The sequence below is a fragment of the Aegilops tauschii genome, chromosome 2, assembly GCF_002575655.3.
Source record: "Aegilops tauschii subsp. strangulata cultivar AL8/78 chromosome 2, Aet v6.0, whole genome shotgun sequence".
In the NCBI taxonomy this organism is placed as follows: domain Eukaryota; kingdom Viridiplantae; phylum Streptophyta; class Magnoliopsida; order Poales; family Poaceae; genus Aegilops; species Aegilops tauschii.
Genome location: NC_053036.3, coordinates 373,598,258 through 373,619,846, shown reverse-complemented (window position 1 = coordinate 373,619,846; position 21,589 = coordinate 373,598,258). Strand labels below are relative to the sequence as shown.

The window sequence follows — 21,589 nt, the reverse complement described above, 5'->3', positions numbered from 1 at the left end:
TGTTGCTCAACCCGGCAAATTGTCTTTGATGTCTTGTGATTGAAATCCTGGGTTGTTTTCATAAGACAACCCGGCAAATTGATGTATGAAAAATCCATGTGTTGTAATATACTACAGAGCACAAGTTGGATTGCCAAGACCATGTCAAATTTTGACTCGGCATTATGTATAACCCGGAATTATTTGCAACCAAAATGCATATATGTCTGATTCGCTTTCGAGGCACAACATAAAGACCGACATTCGAGGCACGTGTCTGATTCGCTTTGGTGAAGCAGGCCTTGTAGCCTCTTATGGTTGATCCTAACTCTTTGAAAGTCGGCTCTCATGTGACTTGAGCTGGTGTTTTAACCTTGATAAGTTCAGGGTCAATACAGGCCATGATAGGCATAAGTGTGATTGACTTATCAAGAGTACAGCCGGGTCACCTTTTCGGAGTAGCATCTTGCTAACAGGCAGGTTTAACCAAGTATTATAGTGACATATGCCGAGTCAAAAGGGATTTTAATACGTAAACTCGATGAGTTGAAAGCCCCCAAGTGATCAATGATCAAAGAATAAAGACTCAATATACAACTTCTGAGATGAAACGACAAACTCCGAGTTTCAGAGGTGCCGGCTTTTATTTGATTGATCACTAAATATGTATATACATGATAAGGTATGTACAAATACTGAAACCAATGGCTCTAAGAATAATATGGCATGAGATGTGCAATATTTCAGGGTCCGCTAGTCTCTTCTTCAGAGGTACGTGATTTCTTTCATATATCAACAAGATAATATGACCCGTTGTGCAGATTATTGCTGATGACGAAGGGTGCTTCCACGGAGATGATTTGGGAAGCTTAACTATATTCCTGCGCGAGATCGAAATATTTTTTTTCTTGCTGACATCTTACAAATTTTCTTCAAGCTCCCCACCGTGGTCAAAAAATAAATAAAGGGAAATGATTCCCTTCAACCGACCGATCTTGCGTGAGCTTCCACTCTACATGTCCGTTGAATAAACTCTTAATCATACGACCGGGAGCAAAACACTCTATGTTTGTAGTTGATTCATTTTTTTCAGAAAGAGGTTCTGCAACTAGCATGTTGTTGCAAACTGATCAAGGGCTAAATCACGCAGCGGCTAAATCCCGCAACACAACCGCAACAACTGATCAAGGGCTAAATCACGCGACGGCTAAATCCCGCAACACAACCTATTTTGCAAAAAATCCCCGCAACATGATCCATGTTTCAAAAAAAAATCAATAACATAACTCATGCTGCAAAAAATAAATCCCACAACACAACTTTTTTTTTTTGCAAAAGAAAAAACATAACCTCTCTTGCGAATGTCTCCGCAACAAAAAAAGAATGTCTCAGCAACAAGACATCTATTGCAAAGTAGATGAAGACGTTTGGTTGATCGATTGTGTAGATCCGACGGCTTGCGAGGCGGCGCCGCCCGACGTGTAGCAGGCCCAATGTCATCCATACAAGAAAATTTCAGGGGACGAGGATTAGCCAACAAAAATCGCAAAAAGCAAAAGCGAAAGGGAAAAAAAAGGCAAACGGCTTCAAAAGGTAAAAGGAGAAAATAAACGAAATAAGAGATTGTGACGCGAGGAGGCGGGCAAGGACGCGGTTAGATTTGGCATATCCAATTCTCCAGAAACAGTCAGATCCGAAAAACAAAATGAAAATAAACCACTGAGCTCGTTGCTTCCGTCTCCCTCCCTCCTCCAGTCCTCCTCCTCTCTCGCCCACCACCACCATTATATTCTCCTCGGCCCACACCTTCCTCCCAACAATTCCCCCCATCCTCCACACCACACCCGTCTCGTCCTAGCTCCCTACTCCTCCCGCTCGCCACTCCTCCGCCCCAGCTCTGCTCGCCCTCGACCGCGGGTCGTCAGGAAGGTGAATGAATCCTCGAAATCATCATCTCCCCCCTCCTCTCTGTCCCGCGTTGTGTATACGCGTGTACATGCAAGCTCATCTGTTGTCTTTCCTTTCCGTGCGTTTACTGGTTCTTGATTCATGTCGTGTGTGTATGATAGGGCCTTCAGGAACGGGATTTTTACCTAGGAGCCAATTTGGTTTTTTAAATCGCAGATTGGATTGGGTTCAGGGATGAAGGGGGAGGAGGGGCTGCATCACCTGGCCCGGTTCCCATCTCTCTGAACTTAGATGGATGCATCTGTGCGTATCATGCGCCCGCACTCTCTTTCTTTTCTCCTTCGTTTCCTTGTTCCTTCTTCTCATGGAGCAGTCTGCTGCTGTTGTTGTGGTAAATAGGTGAAGTCCAAGAAGGTTAGCTCTTGTGGAAACACCGGTCATAGCCGCTGCGGCGAAGTTCATAAACCCGTCCTGCCGTGTCGCATGCGGGATCGCTGCTTAAATAGAAATAATCCCTTCTCACTTCAGGTTATGGTTCTCTTCCCATTCGCCTTTTCTTTGAGCTTCAGGCTATTGTTCCTCTGCAGAGTCCTGAGGCTGTTCTTTATCCATTTTATTATAGCGAAAATAAATAAATAACGTAACGGCATGTCTTGCTAAATTTTGTGACGTATGAGATGTGGTATTTTCAGTTGACAAGAATTTTTCGACATGCGTGTCTTATCGTCTGTGGTAGCTTAAAAAGGAAACACTCTCCAAATATTAAAGGCCAATATTAAATCACACCATACTTTTGGTAAGTAGGCACAGCTCGTACAACTCAGCTCACATAGTGGTTGTTTGTAGTCATGATAAATATTCATGAGAATGCACAAGACTAGTAGGTAATACATGATGCAGATGCCAAACTGGTGCTTTCTCGTTGATTCACAGCATGTATGTTGAGGCATAATGTTCTTTCCCTGATTAAATTTTGATGGAAGTATGATCAGAAAAAATTACCTATAAAGGTATAGGAGATCAAAGTACTTATGAACAACAAAAATCGAGATATTACCATCATCAATTACATCACTTCCCTCAAAATAACAAAAATATATGTATGATGTTGGGTAGCAGGATGGTATGTACTAAAATAAAATATAATTTTTCAGTATTGCTGAAACTTTTAATTTCGTTGAAATATATTTTTACGGCTGTTTATCATGTTTATGCTAACTGCTAGAATTCTTTTGCGTTGTATTTAGCTAATGGTTTGGCTCAATATTGCAGGTCTGGTTTGCATTTCCTTTTAAGTATAAAAGCAACTGTATTCGGCATGGCATTTGAGTAAGCATCAGAACCTCAAAAGCCAAGTTTGTCAGCAATATTATACCGTTATTGGTGCAACACTTCCATAGAGAAGATGGTGGATGACCTGTTTTATGAGGGCAACACTGATCACAGCGTCAGCTCTGAGGACGAAGACACACTTGTCAGGAGTTGTAGTAATCTCAGCGTAAGCTTTGGATATCATTGCAATTCTTATCAGAGTTTTCCTCTTGAAAATGATGAGCATGACACCTCTCCCCAGATGAGGTTTGAAACTAATGCCATGACGAAGTCACGAAATGGCTCATTTACTTGCTTATCTGGTGCCGCAATTAGTGCAAACTTCACACTGGCCAATACAAATATATGCAAGGGTCTTATTGGGGAAGAAATTTTACCAGAACTAGATTCTCCAAATTCTTTCAGAAAAATCGTCTCTTCTCCATCCATGTCAAGGTTGGACTTGCTATCCACCTCACAAGGCAGCCCTGCATCAACTGAGAGCTCCATATTTGAAATCAGTAAAAATCTTTGGAGGTCCAGCGCTCCAACAACTGTATCATCCAATTTTCTGACTGGTACCGAGGTAAAGATGGCTGGTGGAGCTGCTGGAGAGGATAGAGTCCAAGCTGTGTGCTCTGAGAAAAATGGATGGTTGATTTGTGGAATTTATGATGGATTTAATGGACGAGATGCAGCTGATTTTCTGGCAGTAACTCTATATGATAACATAGTATATTACCTATACTTGTTAGAGTGCCGTATCAAGCAACAAGATGGCCTATGCAGCTCATCAGAGGACTCCCTTAATGGTGTTAAAAGTGAGTTGACATTAGCCATGGAAATTGCAGAGAATGAAGATGTAAAACTTTCTGAAAGTTTTCGATCTGGTGTGCTGAATTGCCTCACTTCTGCTGTTGAGCAAGCTGAGAATGATTTCTTATGCATGGTTGAACAAGATATGGATGATAGACCAGATTTAGTTTCAGTTGGATCTTGTGTCCTGGTTGTGCTTCTTCAGGGAACAGATTTGTGCATTCTAAATCTTGGGGATAGTAGAGCTGTGCTTGCTTCCATGCCATATGCAGAAATGGATACAGTGAAAGCTACTCAATTGACAGAGATCCACTCACTTGAAAATCCATTGGAATACCAAAAATTATTAGCTGACCATCCTAATGACTCTAAAGTTGTGATGGGTAACAAAGTAAAAGGGAAGCTGAAGGTTACTCGTGCTTTTGGAGTTGGCTACCTTAAACAGGTACTAGCATCTTATACTTCAGCATGTGATGAAAACTCATGACATTCGTATGACTTAACTAATGCCCATGCTTTAATCCCAATTTTGCAGAAAAAGTTCAATGATGCACTGATGGGAATTCTCCGAGTTCGTAATTTGTGCAGCCCGCCTTACGTATATACAAATCCACACACACTGAGTCACAAGGTTATGGAAGACGATCTGTTTGTTGTGCTTGGCAGTGATGGCTTATTTGATTTCTTCAGTAACGATGAAGTTGTTCAGTTGGTTTATCAATTTATGCATGATAATCCAACTGGCGATCCTGCAAAATATCTCATCGAGCAAGTTGTACATAAAGCTGCCAAAGAAGCAGGTATCCCCTAAATATATCAAATTTATTTTTTTGATACACAAATAATTAGCATTAAGAGTCTATAGAAGACATTTGCCTTTGTGATTGGTAATGAACAACCCAATTGTAGAAACACCCTTCTCATGTTATAATAGGAAGGCAAGTACCCCCTTAACTCCTGTCAAGTGAGTAAAAGCTCTGTGATACCAAGTAACAACCAAACATGTTTTAACTTAAAAGTATGTCATTGATGTCAGATAGCTATTTATAGGCTTGTAGAAAAATTATAAGTCCCTCCTTTTTTTTTTGGTTTAGACTTTAGACATGCATATATCATGACAATAACATCAGATGAGAATGAAGAGGCAGTATGTGTGAGAGTACATTTACGTTGATGAATTGTTTTGATTTTTGTAACTAGAGTACCATCTTGGCAACCCTTTTGGGGAACCATAGCTGTAAGCAAGTAAAACTAACACCAACTCTCCACTAATTTCTTCCTATGCCTTGCCAGCTTTAACAGCTGAACAGCTTATGAGGATACCTGTTGGGAGCAGGAGAAAGTACCATGACGACGTGACTGTCATTGTTATCATCCTTGGGAACGCACGAAGGACGGTGAGCGCATCAACTTCGATATGAAAGACGTGCCGATCACAAGAAGAGGCTGTCAGCCGCATAAAATTTTGTGGGTGTTAGGATATGAATCTTTTTCAGGGTTCTGGTGTGATAGTCAATAATCATAATAATGTATGTATATCCCGGAAATTTTGGGTGCGAACAGATATCTTTTGTTAAGTCAAAAGGTGCACCGAGACTTGCTCCGCTTAATTCTGCATGCAGTAACGAAAAATTTCGCCGCTCTTATTCGGCATTGCGATTGCATGAGCACTTTAGAGCGGGATGTGATGCCTTTCAGCTCTTATGACCTGGCACTATTTGTGGTGAAGCTTTACAGGTCTGAAGATAAAATGGAAACCGGGAGAGGATCTATGAAAAAGACCAGTCTAGTGTGTTGGGTCCTGCTGAGTTTGCGGGATGCATTTGCTTAGCGTCTTAGCGACCACAAGGTGTTATGTGGTAGGGGAGGGGTGATGAATCCTGGTCACATCACACAAGCTACCAATCTTTCCACATCTCCAGTATTTTTTGTGGTTTGTGATCAACTTCCCTGTCGCTGCATTGCCCAGCCCCCCGACCTGGAAGACACCGTTGTCCCTGCTACTCTGCCAATGCACACCACGAATTCTCGAGCTTTTTTTCTTTCTTTCTTTCTTTTTTGCCATTTGACACATCAATTCTGACGAGTCTCCTACCTTTTCACAAGAAGAGACAAGAATGGGTATCGTCACAATACACGAGAGTGAAAGAGAGAGAAAAGCCCTGCATGATTATTGCTTTCCCCGTAAGCAGAGGCTGCGCGCTTATTGCTCACCCAGCTTCGGAGTGTAGTTATTAGTGCTTTTTTTTTGTTGCCATCGTCTTTCGGCAAGCATTTCTTTTTGTAGCGTTGTGGACTTCACACTTGGCATAGACCAATGGCAGCTTGCGCGCTGTGCCTCGTAAAAAATGTTAAAATGGCGAGAGCGACGTGCTTGGCTTCAGACCAGTCGTAGTATAATTGCGCCCTTCCTCTGCGTTTGTGCTCGTGTTGGTGATCCAGCCATGTTAGGACTTTGGAGGCAGGAGTAGTCCAGAATCGGAGAGAGATAGAGAGGCGTCAATGGACGTGTTCATCCACGAGGACTACGTGAACAAGCGCAACATGGTGAGGAGGGAGCAGAGGAAGAAGATGCAGATGCAGGTGCTGCAGCTTGGCAGCCCAGGCGCGTGCCGGCCGCCGCCGGCGCACGGGGAAGACAGCCCGGGAGCGGGAGCGCCGAGGCAGTGCCTGACGCCAACCGGCATCTCACCGTCGTCCATCATCAGGTCTCCGTTATCAGGCTCGTCGGAAGAAGCCGTCTCATCGGATCACCGCCGCCTCTTCGATTGCCTGAGGCCGTACTAGGCAACCGAGGTTATGTGTGAGGTTAAAGAATAAACGTGGGGTTCTTCTGATGGTGAAGCTTGTTGCAACCCATTTTTGTGCTCGTATTTCAGCTATGTATGCATGGGCCGTTACAAGATGAACCCTTGTGAAGAGTGTTGCCTGCTATGAACAACTACAGCTTTTGGAATGGATTGTGTTAGTGCATTTAAACTCTCTAAGCACAGCATTGCAGTACTGAGTTTGGCCTTGAGCTATCCCCTATTATGGAAGATTTGCAACAACATGAGCATCCCTCGTAAGGTACTTCCAGATATGGAGATCTCTACACTCTGGCACTGGCTGCCGCTTCCTTGATTTGTTCGATTGTGAATACGCCAAAGAAGCTGTCGTCTATGACGGCGTTGATCACGGCGTAGGCGACATCGTCCACGTTCACAGGGGATGCAAGGACCAGGTCCGAACCAGGCAATGCACTCAATGGTTTGGTGAAATTTTCGACAGAGGAAAGTAGCTTCTCTAGTGGTTGTCCTACTATGTCGAGTGGTATCTCGTAGCCATCGACTTTCCTTTTACCGTAAATAAACCCAGGCCTCAATACAACACCTGAAAGATAGAGGTTAGATTCGATACTCTGATAAACACATATGAACAAAATAAAGTAGCAGAGATCTAACCTGAGGATGGGTATTTGGAGAGGACTTCAGATTCAGCCTTTCTCTTACCAGTGAAATAGCCCGAGGTAAGGAGAAAGGATGGAAGGTTGTAATCATGAACAGAGATCAAAATAAATTTCGGGATCCCTGCAGAAGAACATAGCAAACTGTTTATGTTATGTTCTTTTATATTTTTCAGACACTAAAAGGAAGAGTAAGCTAAGTGCTAGGCAACCGCAACACAATATAACTTAACTGCGAAGTTTTCAACTATACAGCAAGGAGAAGTCTCAGCCGTTTGAAGTTTTCAATCTTTAGTTGTGAAGGTTTAACCAGGATAGCAAGTTCCCTAACACAATATAACTTAAAATTTGATATTCCAGCAAATGCACCCTTAATGATAAAGTTTTGTTTTTTCCTATAGTTTAAGTTGTAATGATTAAAAGAGCACTTTTTAGTTTTCATTAATTAGAAACTGTTACAGAGAGTTCAGTGTTTAAAAGTAAATGTAGGAGTTATGGTATTAAAATGAACAAACAGGTATTGTACAGGTTTTCTTATATATTCCTATAATTCAAGTGGTCAGAGAGTAATTGATTCTGCAACTAAACTATTCCATAGAGTTGTCAATTGTGGACTTACAAGGGACCATTTGGGATAATGTCATAAGTCAAGATCCTATTGGTGCCAAATGCATACCCCTGTTATGACCGGGCAGACTTATGCCCGTAGGAGGCCCACCGGGCAGGTTTAGTTAGGGGCTTAGCCCACAAGTTATCTTATTTTTATTCAAATCGTGGTTATATAAACAAGTTGTAAGACTCTTTTGAGAATTAAGCAATAAGACAAATTCTATTGCCCGGCTCCCAGAGAAGCCTGAACCCGAAACCCTAGCCGCGCCTCTCATCACCGCCGCCTCTCCTTCAGCGCGCCACGGCGCCCCGCCGCCGGCAGCCGCGCTCGCATCCCCGTCAGCCCCCCTCCTTCCCGTACAACCTCTGCCCTAGATCCGGTAGGGTCCTAGCTCCTACCAATTTGGTATCAGGTAGCTCGGTTCCGATCATGTCAGCACCACCACCCACCCCATCACCACCGCACCGCCAATCCTCTCCACGCGCTGCTGGCCCTCCCCACCGCGCCGCTGGGCTCCACCGCCGCCCTCCACCGCGCCGCCCGCCGCCGTCTACTCCCCGGCGGAGATTACCGGGGTCCTCAACGACCTCGTCACCGCAGTCCAGGGGATACGGCTGTACCTGGCCAGCCCGTACGGGCCGCCGCCGCCCCTGCCGCGGGCCGCCGCTACCGGGCCGGCTGCCCTGCCGTGGTACTCGGCCCCCGCGGCGCTCGCCGGGTCTCTCCAGCCCCAGCTGCCGCTACAGCCGCCGCCCGCCGCTGCCCCACAGTGGCCGGCACCGGCCCTCGCAGCGCCACCCGCGCCACCCGGGCCCTTCCAGCAGCAGCCGCCGCTGTCGGCTCCTCCGCCGCTCAGCACCGGGCCAGGGCCGACCACGCAGGGAGGCGTCCCAATCCAACATGTTCGCTTTCCGCCGTCGCCGTCCCCAATTCCGGCCCGGCTGACCGGATCATCACCGCCGCCAGTCTACACTTCAGTCGGGGAACCGCCGGCGCCCACTCTGCAGTACGACGACCCGTCCGGCTCCGCTGGTCCCTACGCGGGCCGCGCCAACACCGACCAGGCGCGATCGTCCTCACTGCTCCGCACCTCAGAGCCAGTCGGCCACGGCGCTCATACCCAGACGCCGCCACAATTCGCCAAGATTGACTTCGCCACTTATGACGGTACGGAGGACCCCCTCAACTGGCTCAACACCAGTGCGAGCAGTTCTTCCGCGGGCAGCGCACACTCGCGTCGGATCGCACCTGGCTCGCCTCTTACCACCTCCGAGGCGCGGCACAGACATGGTATTACACCCTCGAGCAGGACGAGGGCGGCATGCCCCCTTGGGAGCGCTTTCGTGAGCTTTGCCTCCTTCGTTTTGGGCCACCGATCCGCGGGAGCCGACTGGCGGAGCTGGGCAGCCATCCCTTCACCTCCACGGTGCAGGACTTCGCCGACCGTTTCCAGGCCCTGGCCTTCCACGTGTTGGGTGTGACTGCACTGCAGCGGGCCGAGCTCTTCGTCAGCGGCCTTCCGGACCACATCCGCGTGGACGTGGAGCTGCGGGGACCCCAGGACCTCCAGACGGCCATGTACTATGCTCGGGCCTTCGAGCGTCGCGCGCAGGCCTTGCAGCAGGCGACACCGGCTCGAGGGGGCCGGCAGGCCACCCGACCGCCTCCGGCAGCACCTGTGCAGGCCCGGTTGCCTCCGGCCGCGACGCTGCCTTTTCATCGGCTCTCTCAGGCCGAGCAGCTCGAGCGACGACACCAAGGGCTTTGCGATAACTGCGATGAGCCCTACGCGTCGGGCTACGTCTGCCCGCGCCTCTTCTACTTGGAGACGGCCGACTATGTCGAGGAGGACACACCCGTCGACGGGCTCGGCGACTTGCCACCGCCAGCTGCGGCGGAGGCCGCCCCGCGCCCGCTCCGGCGACAACACTCGTCGTCTCGCTCCATGCGCTTGCCGGCATCCGCGACGAGCGGACTATGCTCTTACCGGTGACGATTCACGGCGAGCGCCTGGTGGCCCTCCTGGATACGGGCTCCACGCATAACTTCCTGCCTGAGGCTACCATGCGCCGCTTAGCGCTTCAGCCGACGGGCGGGGAGCAACTTCGGGTCACCGTGGCTAACGGCGACCGCCTCCGGTGCCATGGGCTGGCACAGAACGTGCCCATCACCATCAGCGACGAGCACTTCACCATCACGTGCGCCGGCATCGACTTGGGCTGCTTCGACTTCATCCTCGACGTCGACTTCTTGCGGACTCTCGGCCCCATCCTCTGAGACTTCGACGCCCTGACAATGACCTTCTGGCGTCTCGGTCGCCGCCTCTGGTGGGAGGGCGTTGGGGGCGCCTCACCAGCGACGCCACAGCTCCAGCTGGCCGCGACCTCCACCGAGGCCGAGCATCCACTGTTGGATCACCTTCTGCAGCAGCACAACGACCTCTTCGACGAGCCGCGGGGCCATCCGCCAGCCCGGGTCTATGACCACCACATTCATCTCCTGCCGGGCTCGGCACCGGTGGCAGTGCGGCCCTACCGATATCCTCAGTTGCAGAAGGACGAGCTGGAGCGGCAGTGCGCGCTCATGCTCGCCTTGGGCATCATCCGGATCTCCCCGTCGCCGTTTTCCGTGCCGGTCCTCCTCGTCCGCAAGTCGGATGGCACGTGGCGTTTCTGCATCGACTACCGCGCCCTTAATGCCCTGACTCTTAAGGAGAAGTTTCCTATCTCGATGGTCGATGAGCTCCTGGACGAGCTACATGGGGCGCGCTTCTTCACCAAGCTCGACCTCCGGTCGGGCTACCACCAGGTGCGCATGCACCCGGATGATGTCACCAAGACGGCATTTCGGACTCATCACGGCCACTTTGAGTTCTTAGTGATGCCCTTTGGCCTCTCCAACACACCGGCGACTTTTCAGGCTCTGATGAACGACGTCCTCCGCCCCTACTTGCGTCGGTTTGTGCTTGTTTTCTTTGATGATATTCTTATCTACAGCGCCTCGTGGGCGGAGCACCTTCAGCACGTCGCCATCGTCTTCAACGAGCTTCGAGCGCACCATCTTCATCTTAAGCGCTCGAAGTGCTCGTTCGGGACGCCTTCAGTCGCTTACCTCGGTCACGTCATCTCGACCGGGGGGTTTGCCATGGACGCCGACAAGGTGGCAGTAGTCGCCGCCTGGCCGATACCACACTCACCGCGGGCTATTCGCGGCTTCCTGGGCCTCGCGGGGTACTACCAAAAATTTATCCGAGAGTTCAGCCTCATCGCGTCACCGCTCACGCGCCTGCTACGTCGCGACGCCTTTGCCTGGGATGAGGAGGCGACAGCGGCGTTCGAGGCCCTCAAGGGGGCCCTCACGACGGGCCCCATTCTTCAGATGTCTGACTTCAACCGCCCGTTCGTCGTGGACTGCGACGCCTCCGGTGCGGGGTTCGGCGCCGTCCTTCATCAGGGCGATGGACCCCTCGCTTTCTTCAGCAGGCCCTTCGCCGCGCGCCATCTTAAGTTCGCGGCTTATGAGCGCGAGCTCATTGGCTTGGTGCAGGAGGTGCGTCATTGGCGGCCCTATCTGTGGGGTCGGTCGTTCCGAATTCGCACGGACCACTACAGCCTCAAGTTCTTGTTGGACCAGCGGCTGTCTACCATGCCGCAGCACCAATGGATCAGTAAGCTCTTCGGCTTCGACTTCACCATCAAGCATTGTCCGGGCCGCCTTAACACCGTGGCCGACGCCCTGTCTCGCCGCGACGCCGACCACGACACAACCGTCGGCGACTCCGAGGGGGCGGCGCTCTGCATCCGCTCGGGGCCCTCTTTCGCCCTCTTAGCCGACATCCGTCGGGCGACCGCGGCCGCGCCGGATGCGCTGCTCCTTCAGCAGCAGCTGGCTGCGGGTGACCTGGAGGAGCCGTGGCGCCTCGCCGACGGTTTGCTCCTGCATGGGCGCCGGATCTTCGTGCCGGCGCACGACGATCCTCGTCACCAGGTGCTGCTGCTGGCCCACTCGGCGGGCCATGAGGGTGTGCAGAAAACCCTCCATCGTCTCCGCACCGACTTCTACATCCCCGGTGATCGGGCCCTGGTCCGCGACTGGGTGCGGTCCTCTGTGACGTGCCAGCGTAACAAGACGGAGACACTGCGGCCGGCAGGTCTGCTACATCCCTTGGAGGTGTCGTCTCAGGTCTGGGCTGATATTTCCATGGACTTCATCGAGGGCCTCCCCAAGGTGGGCGGCAAGTCGGTCATTCTCACGGTGGTCGACCGCTTCTCCAAGTATGTTCACTTCATCGCGCTTGGCCATCCCTACACTGCTGCGTCCGTGGCCCGTGCCTTCCTCGACGGTACCGTCCGCCTCCACGGGTTTCCCTCTTCGATCGATCAGGACCCGGTGTTCACGGGGCATGTCCGGCGCGATCTCTTCCGGATGGCGGGCGTGAAGCTCCGCCTGAGCACGGCCTTCCACCCTCAGACGGACGGCCAATCCAAGGTCGTCAACAAGGTGATTGCCATGTATTTGCGTTATGTCACGGGTGATCGTCCTCGCGCTTGGGTGGATTGGCTCACATGGGCGGAGTACTGCTACAACACCTCCTATCACTCGGCCCTGCGCGCCACACCATTTGAGGTGGTTTACGGCAGACCGCCCCCGCCCATTCTGCGGAGCCGTGAGATGCTGGCGGAGGTCCGGCAACGCCTCCTTCAGGCCCAGCAGCTGGCCAAGCACTACTACGACGACCACCATAGTGAGGCGGAGTTCGCGGTGGGTGATTGGGTGTGGCTGCGTCTCCTTCACCACTCTACGCAGTCACTGGACCCACGCGCGAAACGCAAGTTGGGCCCTCGCTACGCCGGGCCCTTTGCTGTCTTGGAGCGCATCGGGAAGGTGGCCTACCGCCTTCAGCTTCCGGCCGGTGCTCGCATCCACGACGTCTTCCATGTGGGGCTGCTGAAGCCCTTCCGTGGGGAGCCACCTGCGGCCCCTCCCGCGCTTCCTCCGACCTCCGACGGGCGCCTCCTTCCGGGACCGGAGAAGGTGTTGCAGGCCCAGCTACGTCGCGGGGTGTGGTACGTGTTGATTCAGTGGGCTGGACTTCCAGAGGAGGAAGCTACTTGGGAGCAGCGCGACGAGTTCCGCCAACACTACCCAGACTTCCAGCTCGAGGACGAGCTGTTTGCGCAGGCGGGGAGAGATGTTATGACCGGGCAGACTTATGCTCGTAGGAGGCCCACCGGGCAGGTTTAGTTAGGGCTTAGCCCACAAGTTATCTTATTTTTATTCGCATCGTGGTTATATAAACAAGTTGTAGGACTCTTTTGAGAATTAAGCAATAAGACAAATTCTATTGCCCGGCTCCCAGAGGAGCCGGAACCCTAAACCCTAGTCATGCCTCTCATCGCCGCCGCCTCTCGCCACGGCGCCCCGCCACCGGCAGCCGCGCTCGCATCCCCGTCAGCCTCCCTCCTTCCCGTACAACCTCCGCCCTAGACCCGGTAGGGTCCTAGCTCCTACCAACCCCCCAAGGCCCCCATTGTATCAAACTATTGTCTTTCAATTTGAAATTTAGTTCAGTCATGGAATCACATTAACTACTGCCACACCAACAAAATTTCAGAAAATGCATACAGATAATCTTATCGCTGTCATTAATCATCGCAAAGTACTCACCAAATTCTTTCGCAGCGTCTACTGCTATGGTATTTGCTTCACCATTTATCCTTTTCATCTGTTCTTCATTACCAAATCCTCCAAGGGTAGACACAACAGCAGTAGCCCCTACTAGAACGTCCTCCCATCTTGCATAGAAAACATCTCCTGCATAACATTAAGATAATTAACTGAATATGAGAGGGCCAAAAAACCATACCAGACACTCTTGGAAATCCAGTACAAGCATGTAGCTACGTTACAGAGAAAAAGTGGTAAAGGGGGAATACCAAGGTTCATACAAGGCATAATGTTTAAGCAATACAGTACTTCTCAAGAAAACACGTTCGTAATAAGCCAGGTGAGCAAGGACAAAATAAAAAGTGGTCTTGAGTACATGTGTTTTTAGAACTATTTTGCAATAAATAGTATATGCATATCTAAGAACTCAAAATCAAAATGACAGGAAATTAATTTAAAAGGATCCATCATCCAGTAATACTAACTTACCAATGTGGAGCACAACAGAATGCATACATGTAACGTTTGCTTATTTAGCACCAACGATAATCTATAAAGTGTACTTCTTACTGTACAACTATTAGTCCAGAACAAAATCTTACTAAATCTATTTGATGTAATTTGAATTCTCAGGTGTGTATGTCATCATGAAAAATAATATGCAGGTAAAACCATCCTAACAGCAAACCATAGCTCCGGTTTAAATAAAGAGTTAACTCAACGACATTCGGGGTTAGAGGACGTAACTAATATAGGGAGCAGTTCACACAAGAAAAATAGATAATATGATCAAGCTAAATCTATTTATCACGAAGGTAACAGCCTAATGTTACAACTCAGATAACCTGCTATCCATGCACCCAACAAAATAGATAACATGATCAAACCAAATCTAATTACCATGAAGGTAACAGCCTAATGTCACAACTCAACCTACCTGCTAGCCAAGTAACTTCATCAGCCCAAGGATCAGAGTAAGATGGTCTTCCTGACCTGTCATTAACATAGAATGTCTAAATGATGACAGGATGCAGATTAGGCTTTCAGAAATAATGCCTGAATAATAATAATTTTCAACATAGATGATAGATCCTAATTATCTTAAAAAGCTTCAATCCCCTTATGCTTCAATCACTGCAATCAGCCCATACATACTTCCTTAATTATCTGCCTGACATGAAAAGGCTCCCGCAACTCGCGTATCATCCCATGAGTAATTTTACATATGTAGGTCGTCCGCTTCGGGCAACACGGGTGGCGACTAGGGTTTCCCCACCGCGCCGCCTCTCCCTTACCCTCCCTCCCTCGCCGCCACCTGAGGAAGTCGCCGGATTCGCTCGCGTGGCCGCCGGTGATGGTGGCGGCGAGACCTCGGTTGCTCCTTCCCTCAAGGAGGACCTCGGATCTGGGGCGGCGGCCCTCCTTGGCGAGGCGGCGGCGCCATCTCGGCTGGCGTCGTTCGTGGGTGTTCTCTGGTCGGCGGCCCCGACCACGCGGGTGGTGAGACGACGGCGGGTGGCGGCGGCACGGAATTCTTCCCCTCGTCAGATGTGAGGTTTGGCTCCCTTCCCCTGTCCCCCTCATCCCCGCCGCTTCCAGCCGGCTTCCCTCCGGGCACCGGTCTTGGTGGTGGTGGGTGACCGGTGGTTTGGTTTTGGGCCGTGGGAAACCGTTGGTCGGCTTGGCCGGCCCGGCAGCAGCGACGTCCTTGACGCCGTGCTTCCTCCTTGGAGGTGCTGCAGAGGCCCTTCCCCTTTCCACCCCTGTTCCTCCTCCCGGGTGAAAGCCCAAAATCCGGCTTGGATTGGGCAGCGACGGCGCACTGTGCGTCGTGTCTTCCTTGGGGGCGCCGCCTGGGGGGTTGCGTTCAGGTGAGGGGTTCAAAAGTCGGAGCTTTGGGTGGCTCGAGTTGTCCGGTGACGGCGGTGTCAACGTGGTACTGCATGGCTGAAGGCGTCCCCGTTTCCTTCATGGATGGTGTTTCTCTGCCGGTGTCGCGCCTGGTCCGGTTCCGGCGGTGCGGCGCCTCGACCCAGCGGTAGGGGATAGGGTTCCCCTACCCCAACCCTATCCCGCTGGACCTGCGCCTCGCCAGCGGCGGAACCCCGATTCTCTTCTTCAACGGCTGCCTGGCAATGCTCTTCGATGGCCTGTTGGTTCTACTTGATGCCCTTGCTGCCTTTCTTCAGTAGCTGCACCTGGTGGCCTTCCTGCAGTTCTCAGGTGTTCTAGGATGTGGCGGCACAGCAGTCGCGGAGTGCTCGAATGTTCAAGTGGATGTGTGTTGCGGCTGCTCCAGGTCTCGAAGCTAGCACTTCTCCTGCTCTAGGGTGAGCGTTTCTCAAGTCCGACGGTACGGCGCCTTGCGATCCATGGCGAGAGGGAAGGGTCCCTCTGCGGCGAGAGAGACGGAGGATGTGTGTAGTCTTTCTCCCTGGGCGTCGGTCGGGCTCACTTCTACACTCTGTTGTAAGCAGGTCCTCGTCGTGCTTGTGTGTGTCCCTATCCTAGACGTCTGTTTGGCTGTAGTCTTTGGCTAGGACAAGCAATGAGCTTTTTGAGCTTGTGCGCTCTGTTGAGTTGTAAGCTTCCTAGAGTGTCCCCTTGTATCGTTTGGCCGAGGTGGTCTGTGTGTGTTTGTAATTCCTAGCGGGTTGATGGCTTTGTTAATTCAAAGCCGGGCTCTCCGCGAGCCTTCGTTCTAAAAAATATATACATATGTATTCCCTTGATTATCTACCTGACACGAAGAGGCTCCACCGACTCCCGTATCGTGGGAGGCTCTCGCTGCCGCCGCCTTCAGGCCTCTCCACCTGCCCCTCATCGCCGGCGCCTTCTGCTGCGCCGGTGGTGGGCCTGCGGCCGAAGGCGATGGGAGTTCTCTCTAGTGGTGCGGTGGTGTTTGCAGTATTCTCGGATGGCTAGTTGGTGACAGTGTTCGGTCCTCAAATCCATCCAGAGGCAATGAGGGGCAGGTGGCTTGGGGGAGGATGGCTTTGGCGGCAGGAGTCGGCTCCTTCAGCGGCAGCCTCTAGTCGGTGGTCGTCGTAGTCTAGCGGCATGGATCTGTAACGGCCGGTACGGCAGCTCCCGATCTAGCACAGTGGAGGCATCTGGTGGCCTTGAGATGGGCTTGGTGTGCATGCGGACACCAAGGGAGGCTGGAGTGGAGGCTGGCAAGTTCAAGAGCTTCCAGTGATGATTGGCACTTGGCGGTGTCCGCAGACGGCGTGGTTCAGTGGGGATGCTGAGTTGTGATGCTACGGCAAAAGCCCTGTGCCGGCTTTTGTTGGCACAAATGAAGTCGACGCCTTAGGGCGTCATTTCTCTTGGAGGCGTCATCGTGAAGCCTCCACACCTCATCCACCCTAAGTACTGTCAGGATAAAAGCCTCATATCCGGTTTCTCTGGATCCGACGACGGTAGCGTCTTCAACATTGTTCCATTCTTCTTTGAGGCGTCGTCTTGGAGCCACGGATCCCTCGTTGGTTGGTTCATGACTCACACGTCTCACCGGAGCATGAATGGCCAGTTTGAGATCCGCAACAGCAGTTTGTGGTGGCAAGGGGAGGTGGTTGCTGCTCCTTGCTTCTTATTGCTTCAGGTGTCAAATCCTGCAAAGGTTAGCTTGCGTCCAGTGTGGATTGTTGACGTCTTTCGACCGATATGGGTTGCCAACGCACGTTCTTCCAGTCTTTTAGTGGCGGTTCCTTTTAGTGCAGTAAGGCCAACAACGTCCGTGTGTTCTCGGCGCGTTTACGTTCGCCGTGCTGTCTCAGTAGAGTGTTGCCTTTGACAGTACTGTGTGGGTGCTACCCATGAAGTGATTGGCCCGGAGAGTCTTGGGCTTGTTATTCGTTTTCTTTTTTACCCCTATTGTAGTGGCGGTGTGTGTGCTTGTACTGCCATTGCACCCCGTTGTATCCTGATTCTATCATTTGATAAAGATACCCGTCGTACTTCACTCAAAAAAAAATCTACCTGACACAAAGTTAGAAGGATCAAGGTGCTGGGCAGGGAGGCTTCAGATGGGAGGTGTGTCTTGAATTTGGTCTTTGGAAAAGAAACTTGCTGGATTGATAACGTGCACTACATGGACAACTCACTCAAGGGATTTTGCAGGAAGTGGTATACATACATAAAGTTTTTACAAACGATAAGAGAAAAGATGAGAATTGAGCATAGCATAGCTCAGATGGTTAGATTCCTTGTGGTGGAACCAGCCCACCCGGGTTCAAATCCTAGACTTGGCTCGGGTGCTCACACTTACCTGGATTTATTTATTCCAGTCCTTCTGACGATGTTCGTTCAATGGGAGACCCTGTGATGACTTCGTTAGTCTCCCGGAGATGCTCATAGGGGTAGGGTGTGCGTGCATGTAAGTGCATGTATGGCCACCAATAAGCGACGCGACTCGCTCCGGCCAGAAGGGACTCGCGATCGCGATCTAGCGCCACCGCCGGATCCCTCCTTCGCCGCCACCTCACCCCGACACCTCTTCCTCCTCCGCCGCACCTTCCTCCCCCCGTTGTTGCCTAAGGCGCCCTCCGGGAAAGTCCGGATGGCTGCTCGGCTGCGACCCATGGATCAAGGACGGCGGTCCCTTTGGTGAGGCTTCCCCGTCCAGTGCGTGGCGGGGCGGGTGGACTGCCGTGGATCGGACCGGGTGGCCGACGATTCACCGGCTGGTTGGTGTCGCGGCTTGCTGCCCCGGCGGCCAACGGTGCCGAGCTGCTCCTTCCTCCAACCCATGTAGCGTGCACTCCGTCTTACCGGACATGGCCGTGCTGCTAGCCAGTTACAGGGTTGGGACGGAGCGGGAGGTGGGGATCCGGATTGGGATAATTCTCAGGTCGGCTCCTGCCGACCGCGCCGGCGACGACACCCGAGGGTGCCGCTTTTCTTCCTGGAGACGTCGTTCGGGTCCACCCTACCTTTTCACACCTCACGGTCTCTCAGGTGAAAACCTAGGGCGACGACGGTGCTCTGGGCGTCGTGTCCTTCTTGAAGGCATCATCGTGAGAGCTATGTGGCGGTGGCCGGTGGGCACCGCTTGGGTGCGTCGACAGTTGCAGATGGCGTGCCCCTCTTCCTCCAGGTGGCAGCTGTTCCGGGGGAAACCCTAGATCTGGGTCTCCCAGATCGGATGATGACGGAGACTTTGTGATGACGGAGACTTTGTGATGACGGAGACTTTGGTGTCGTTCTCCCTCCTAGGGGCATTGGAGCACTGGTTCACTAGAGAGGCCAACTGGTGGAGTGGTGTTACATCGACCGCATTGATGACGGTGGGTCTCGGCGGCGTGGAGCAGTGGAGTCTCAGAGTTGGATGCGGATTGATCGACGCACGCAGGCTGGTGGCACTATCTGGTGTCATGGTGACGTCGATGGCAGATGGGATTGGCAAGATATATGCAGTGATTCCTCCTGAAGACGGGATGGCGGAAGATGGCGGAGGCAGATCCTAGAGAGTGGGCAATGCGGTGCACGTTATGGGACTCCTAGACTGGATGGTCTTCGGGCCACTGGATTAGATTATGTCTGTCATGCGGATAGGGCACATCTGTATACTTGTAGGGGGCTTCGGGTTGATCCTTGTATTCATTTTCTCAGACTCTGGTGAATAATTAATAAAGATGGCTGGGTGCATCATGCTGATGCAGAGGCCGGGGTAAATCCTCCTTTTCAAAAAAAAATGTAAGTGCGTGTTTGTGAACTGTCTGCATATGTACTGTGTTTCTAGAAGAAGAAAAAAAGATAAGGGAAAAGTTGTACCTGCTGAGGCTCACAACCTCAATGCCTTTAGCTACTGCAGCTCTGCATATAGCAGAACCAACAAATCCACTTCCTCCCAACACTACAATCTGCAAGCATTTGGAAGTATTTCAGCAAACCCAATCTTACTGGAGAAAACAGAGTCGTGCCTGACAGCGCTGCCGAATGATAACAGACATCGGGTACTCAATTTCATGCCTTTTCTGTTTTCACGTCTGCTACGACATCAATTGGCGTAGAAGAGTAATCTTCTCTGACACCGGGGGCGGCAAACCTGCACTTGGTGCGCAGCCTGCGTAATCAAGGGAAAACCGGGTCAATGCAAACTAAGACGGAAATACGCATCCATTACACGCACAATTTTGCAGCAATCACTCGGTCGACGAGAGCAAGAACCAGGTGAGAAGGGGAGGGAGACGGGGAGAGAAACCTAGAGAACTGAGCCACGGAGGAGGCGGCAGGAGACGTGCGTAGCGTCGCCGCCGCTGCGGATACGGGCGCGCACTGGCGAGGCGGAAGGGACGGATTCGCCGGCGCCGGCGGCCGGACGAGCAGTGTCGAGTGGGACATGGGCCCGCTCGCGGGATCCAGGCGGGGTGGGGGACGCTTTCTCTCTTTCCGCTTCTTCTCTTGCCCGCGTCGGCGAAGGGTGGCGAGGGAGTGAGCGAACGGCGGAGTCGGCGTGGGGCGTGCGTCTCGTTTCGGTTCCGGTGGCTGTGGGGTTGGACTTGGAGGTGGCTCGCTTCGCTCCGCTTGTTTTTCCTGTGGCTCTGGCCTGGTGTGGCGTGGCGTGAGCAGCGTGTGACACGGCCGCGGTCGACATGAACACCGGCTCCAGTCGTCGGATCATCAAATCGCCACTAAATATCCCTCAAAAAATTCAAATCGCCACTAAATATTCAGACCGGACAGTCCCAACATTTTCGGCCGTCTAAACGGTGATCACCTAATATGTTCGGATGTGTAAAATCTCATAAACCGAAACCAAACTGACGGGCAATTTGGAGGAATTTGGACATCCGCCACATACACACCCGACAACACAGACCCATCCAAAATCGACGTGGAGCCCGTGCATTTGGTCATTTTCGTCATTGTTTTGCGTGAAAGCTCGCCCCTTCCCCATTGTTATGTCACCTGCCGCCTCGATGAAGCCAACGTGGGAGGAGCAAATAGAGATGTTCGTCCTCCCGCCAAAGCCAGAGGACCCGAGGATGGTGCCCTCCTACAAGGCCTGATCTACAGAGCGCAGCCCTACGCGTGAAGGCAGCAACGAAGCATAAGGTGAAAAATGCGGAAGTGGGATCTCATATAGACATGTGAATGTGCTTTTACAATTATGATAGTCTATTCTGCTAGTATACCTGAAAGTTCTGAACAACAACATAAGATATAAAAAACCACTGTATAAGTTCAAGGTAGTGTTTTCCGCGCCTATTGCCCTACTACCCAGAAGAGAGTATGATCATAGTATGTCTATAGTGCCTGGAGTTAGACTAGTATCCATCAGACCAAATAGAAATAGCTCCTCAATCAACAACAAGAACAAAAAAGGTTTCTGAACTATTAGTAGCATGATATAGGTCAGGAGTAATCAATTATCATCTCTCTCAGACATGGTTAAGAAGAAAGAAGAAGGTACTTGAAAAATAGTCACTGACTATAGGCATGCGAAGACCATCAAGGGAAAATCCCCCCAGCAGTGATAGATGAAATATTAGATGAGTTGTGAGGTGCTTGTTGGTTTACCCGAGTGCCATCAGATCAAGCTCCTGGATAGGAGTTCAAGACAACATTTCAAACTCACATATGTTATTATGAGTTTACAGTTATGTCATCTGGGCTAACAGGAGCACCAGGTACTTTCCAAGCTGCTATGAATAGCGATTTGGTTTTGTCCTATGAAACTTTGCACTAGTATTTTTAATGACATACTCATCCATAGTAAGATTTTTGAACAATATCTAACACATGTGAAAAGGGTTTGAAAAAATTACTCTAAAGCAACGGAAGGTTAAACTGAGCAAGCGTAACTTTGTCAATTAGGAAATTGCATATTTGGGTCATATCATCAATCA

The 21,589-nt window shown here is 51.3% G+C and overlaps 2 protein-coding genes across 5 annotated transcripts; one reads left to right on the top strand and one right to left on the bottom strand.

Annotated features, from left to right (window-relative positions):
- Positions 1–1,664: 1,664 nt before the first annotated feature.
- LOC109755328 (probable protein phosphatase 2C 39) lies at positions 1,665–6,987 on the top strand. Of its 4 annotated transcripts, XM_073508602.1 has the most exons (7): positions 1,707–1,908; positions 2,049–2,190; positions 2,287–2,415; positions 3,160–4,459; positions 4,550–4,814; positions 5,308–5,411; positions 6,466–6,987. In XM_073508602.1, exons 4-7 carry the CDS (start codon positions 3,293–3,295, stop codon positions 6,799–6,801), a joined length of 1,872 nt encoding a protein of 623 aa, XP_073364703.1. In that variant the 5' UTR covers positions 1,707–1,908; positions 2,049–2,190; positions 2,287–2,415; positions 3,160–3,292; the 3' UTR covers positions 6,802–6,987. The 4 variants fall into 4 exon arrangements, with proteins under 4 accessions (XP_073364700.1, XP_073364701.1, XP_073364702.1 ...); XM_073508599.1 differs by lacking the exon at positions 6,466–6,987 and having other exon boundaries at positions 1,665–1,908; positions 2,058–2,190; positions 5,308–5,678; XM_073508600.1 differs by lacking the exon at positions 6,466–6,987 and having other exon boundaries at positions 1,669–1,908; positions 2,104–2,190; positions 5,308–5,678.
- LOC109755327 (uncharacterized protein At1g32220, chloroplastic) lies at positions 6,849–20,341 on the bottom strand. Its single transcript, XM_020314242.4, has 7 exons — positions 19,942–20,341; positions 19,710–19,803; positions 19,512–19,600; positions 14,674–14,729; positions 13,737–13,883; positions 7,458–7,583; positions 6,849–7,386 (listed from the first exon to the last, which is right to left on the bottom strand). Exons 1-7 carry the CDS (start codon positions 20,079–20,081, stop codon positions 7,106–7,108), a joined length of 933 nt encoding a protein of 310 aa, XP_020169831.1. The 5' UTR covers positions 20,082–20,341; the 3' UTR covers positions 6,849–7,105.
- Between the last annotated feature and the right edge of the window lie 1,248 nt (positions 20,342–21,589).

Coding starts and splice junctions, on each gene's coding strand:
- LOC109755327 (XM_020314242.4), bottom strand. CDS start 20,081: ATGTCCCACTCGACACTGCTCGTCCGGCCGCCGGCGCCGGCGAATCCG. Junction 19,601..19,709: donor CAGACGTGAAAACAGAAAAG/GCATGAAATTGA, acceptor AAATGCTTGCAG/ATTGTAGTGTTGGGAGGAAG. Junction 7,387..7,457: donor CTCCAAATACCCATCCTCAG/GTTAGATCTCTG, acceptor TCTATCTTTCAG/GTGTTGTATTGAGGCCTGGG.
- LOC109755328 (XM_073508602.1), top strand. CDS start 3,293: ATGGTGGATGACCTGTTTTATGAGGGCAACACTGATCACAGCGTCAGC. Junction 4,815..5,307: donor TAAAGCTGCCAAAGAAGCAG/GTATCCCCTAAA, acceptor ATGCCTTGCCAG/CTTTAACAGCTGAACAGCTT. Junction 5,412..6,465: donor TTGGGAACGCACGAAGGACG/GTGAGCGCATCA, acceptor CAGCCATGTTAG/GACTTTGGAGGCAGGAGTAG.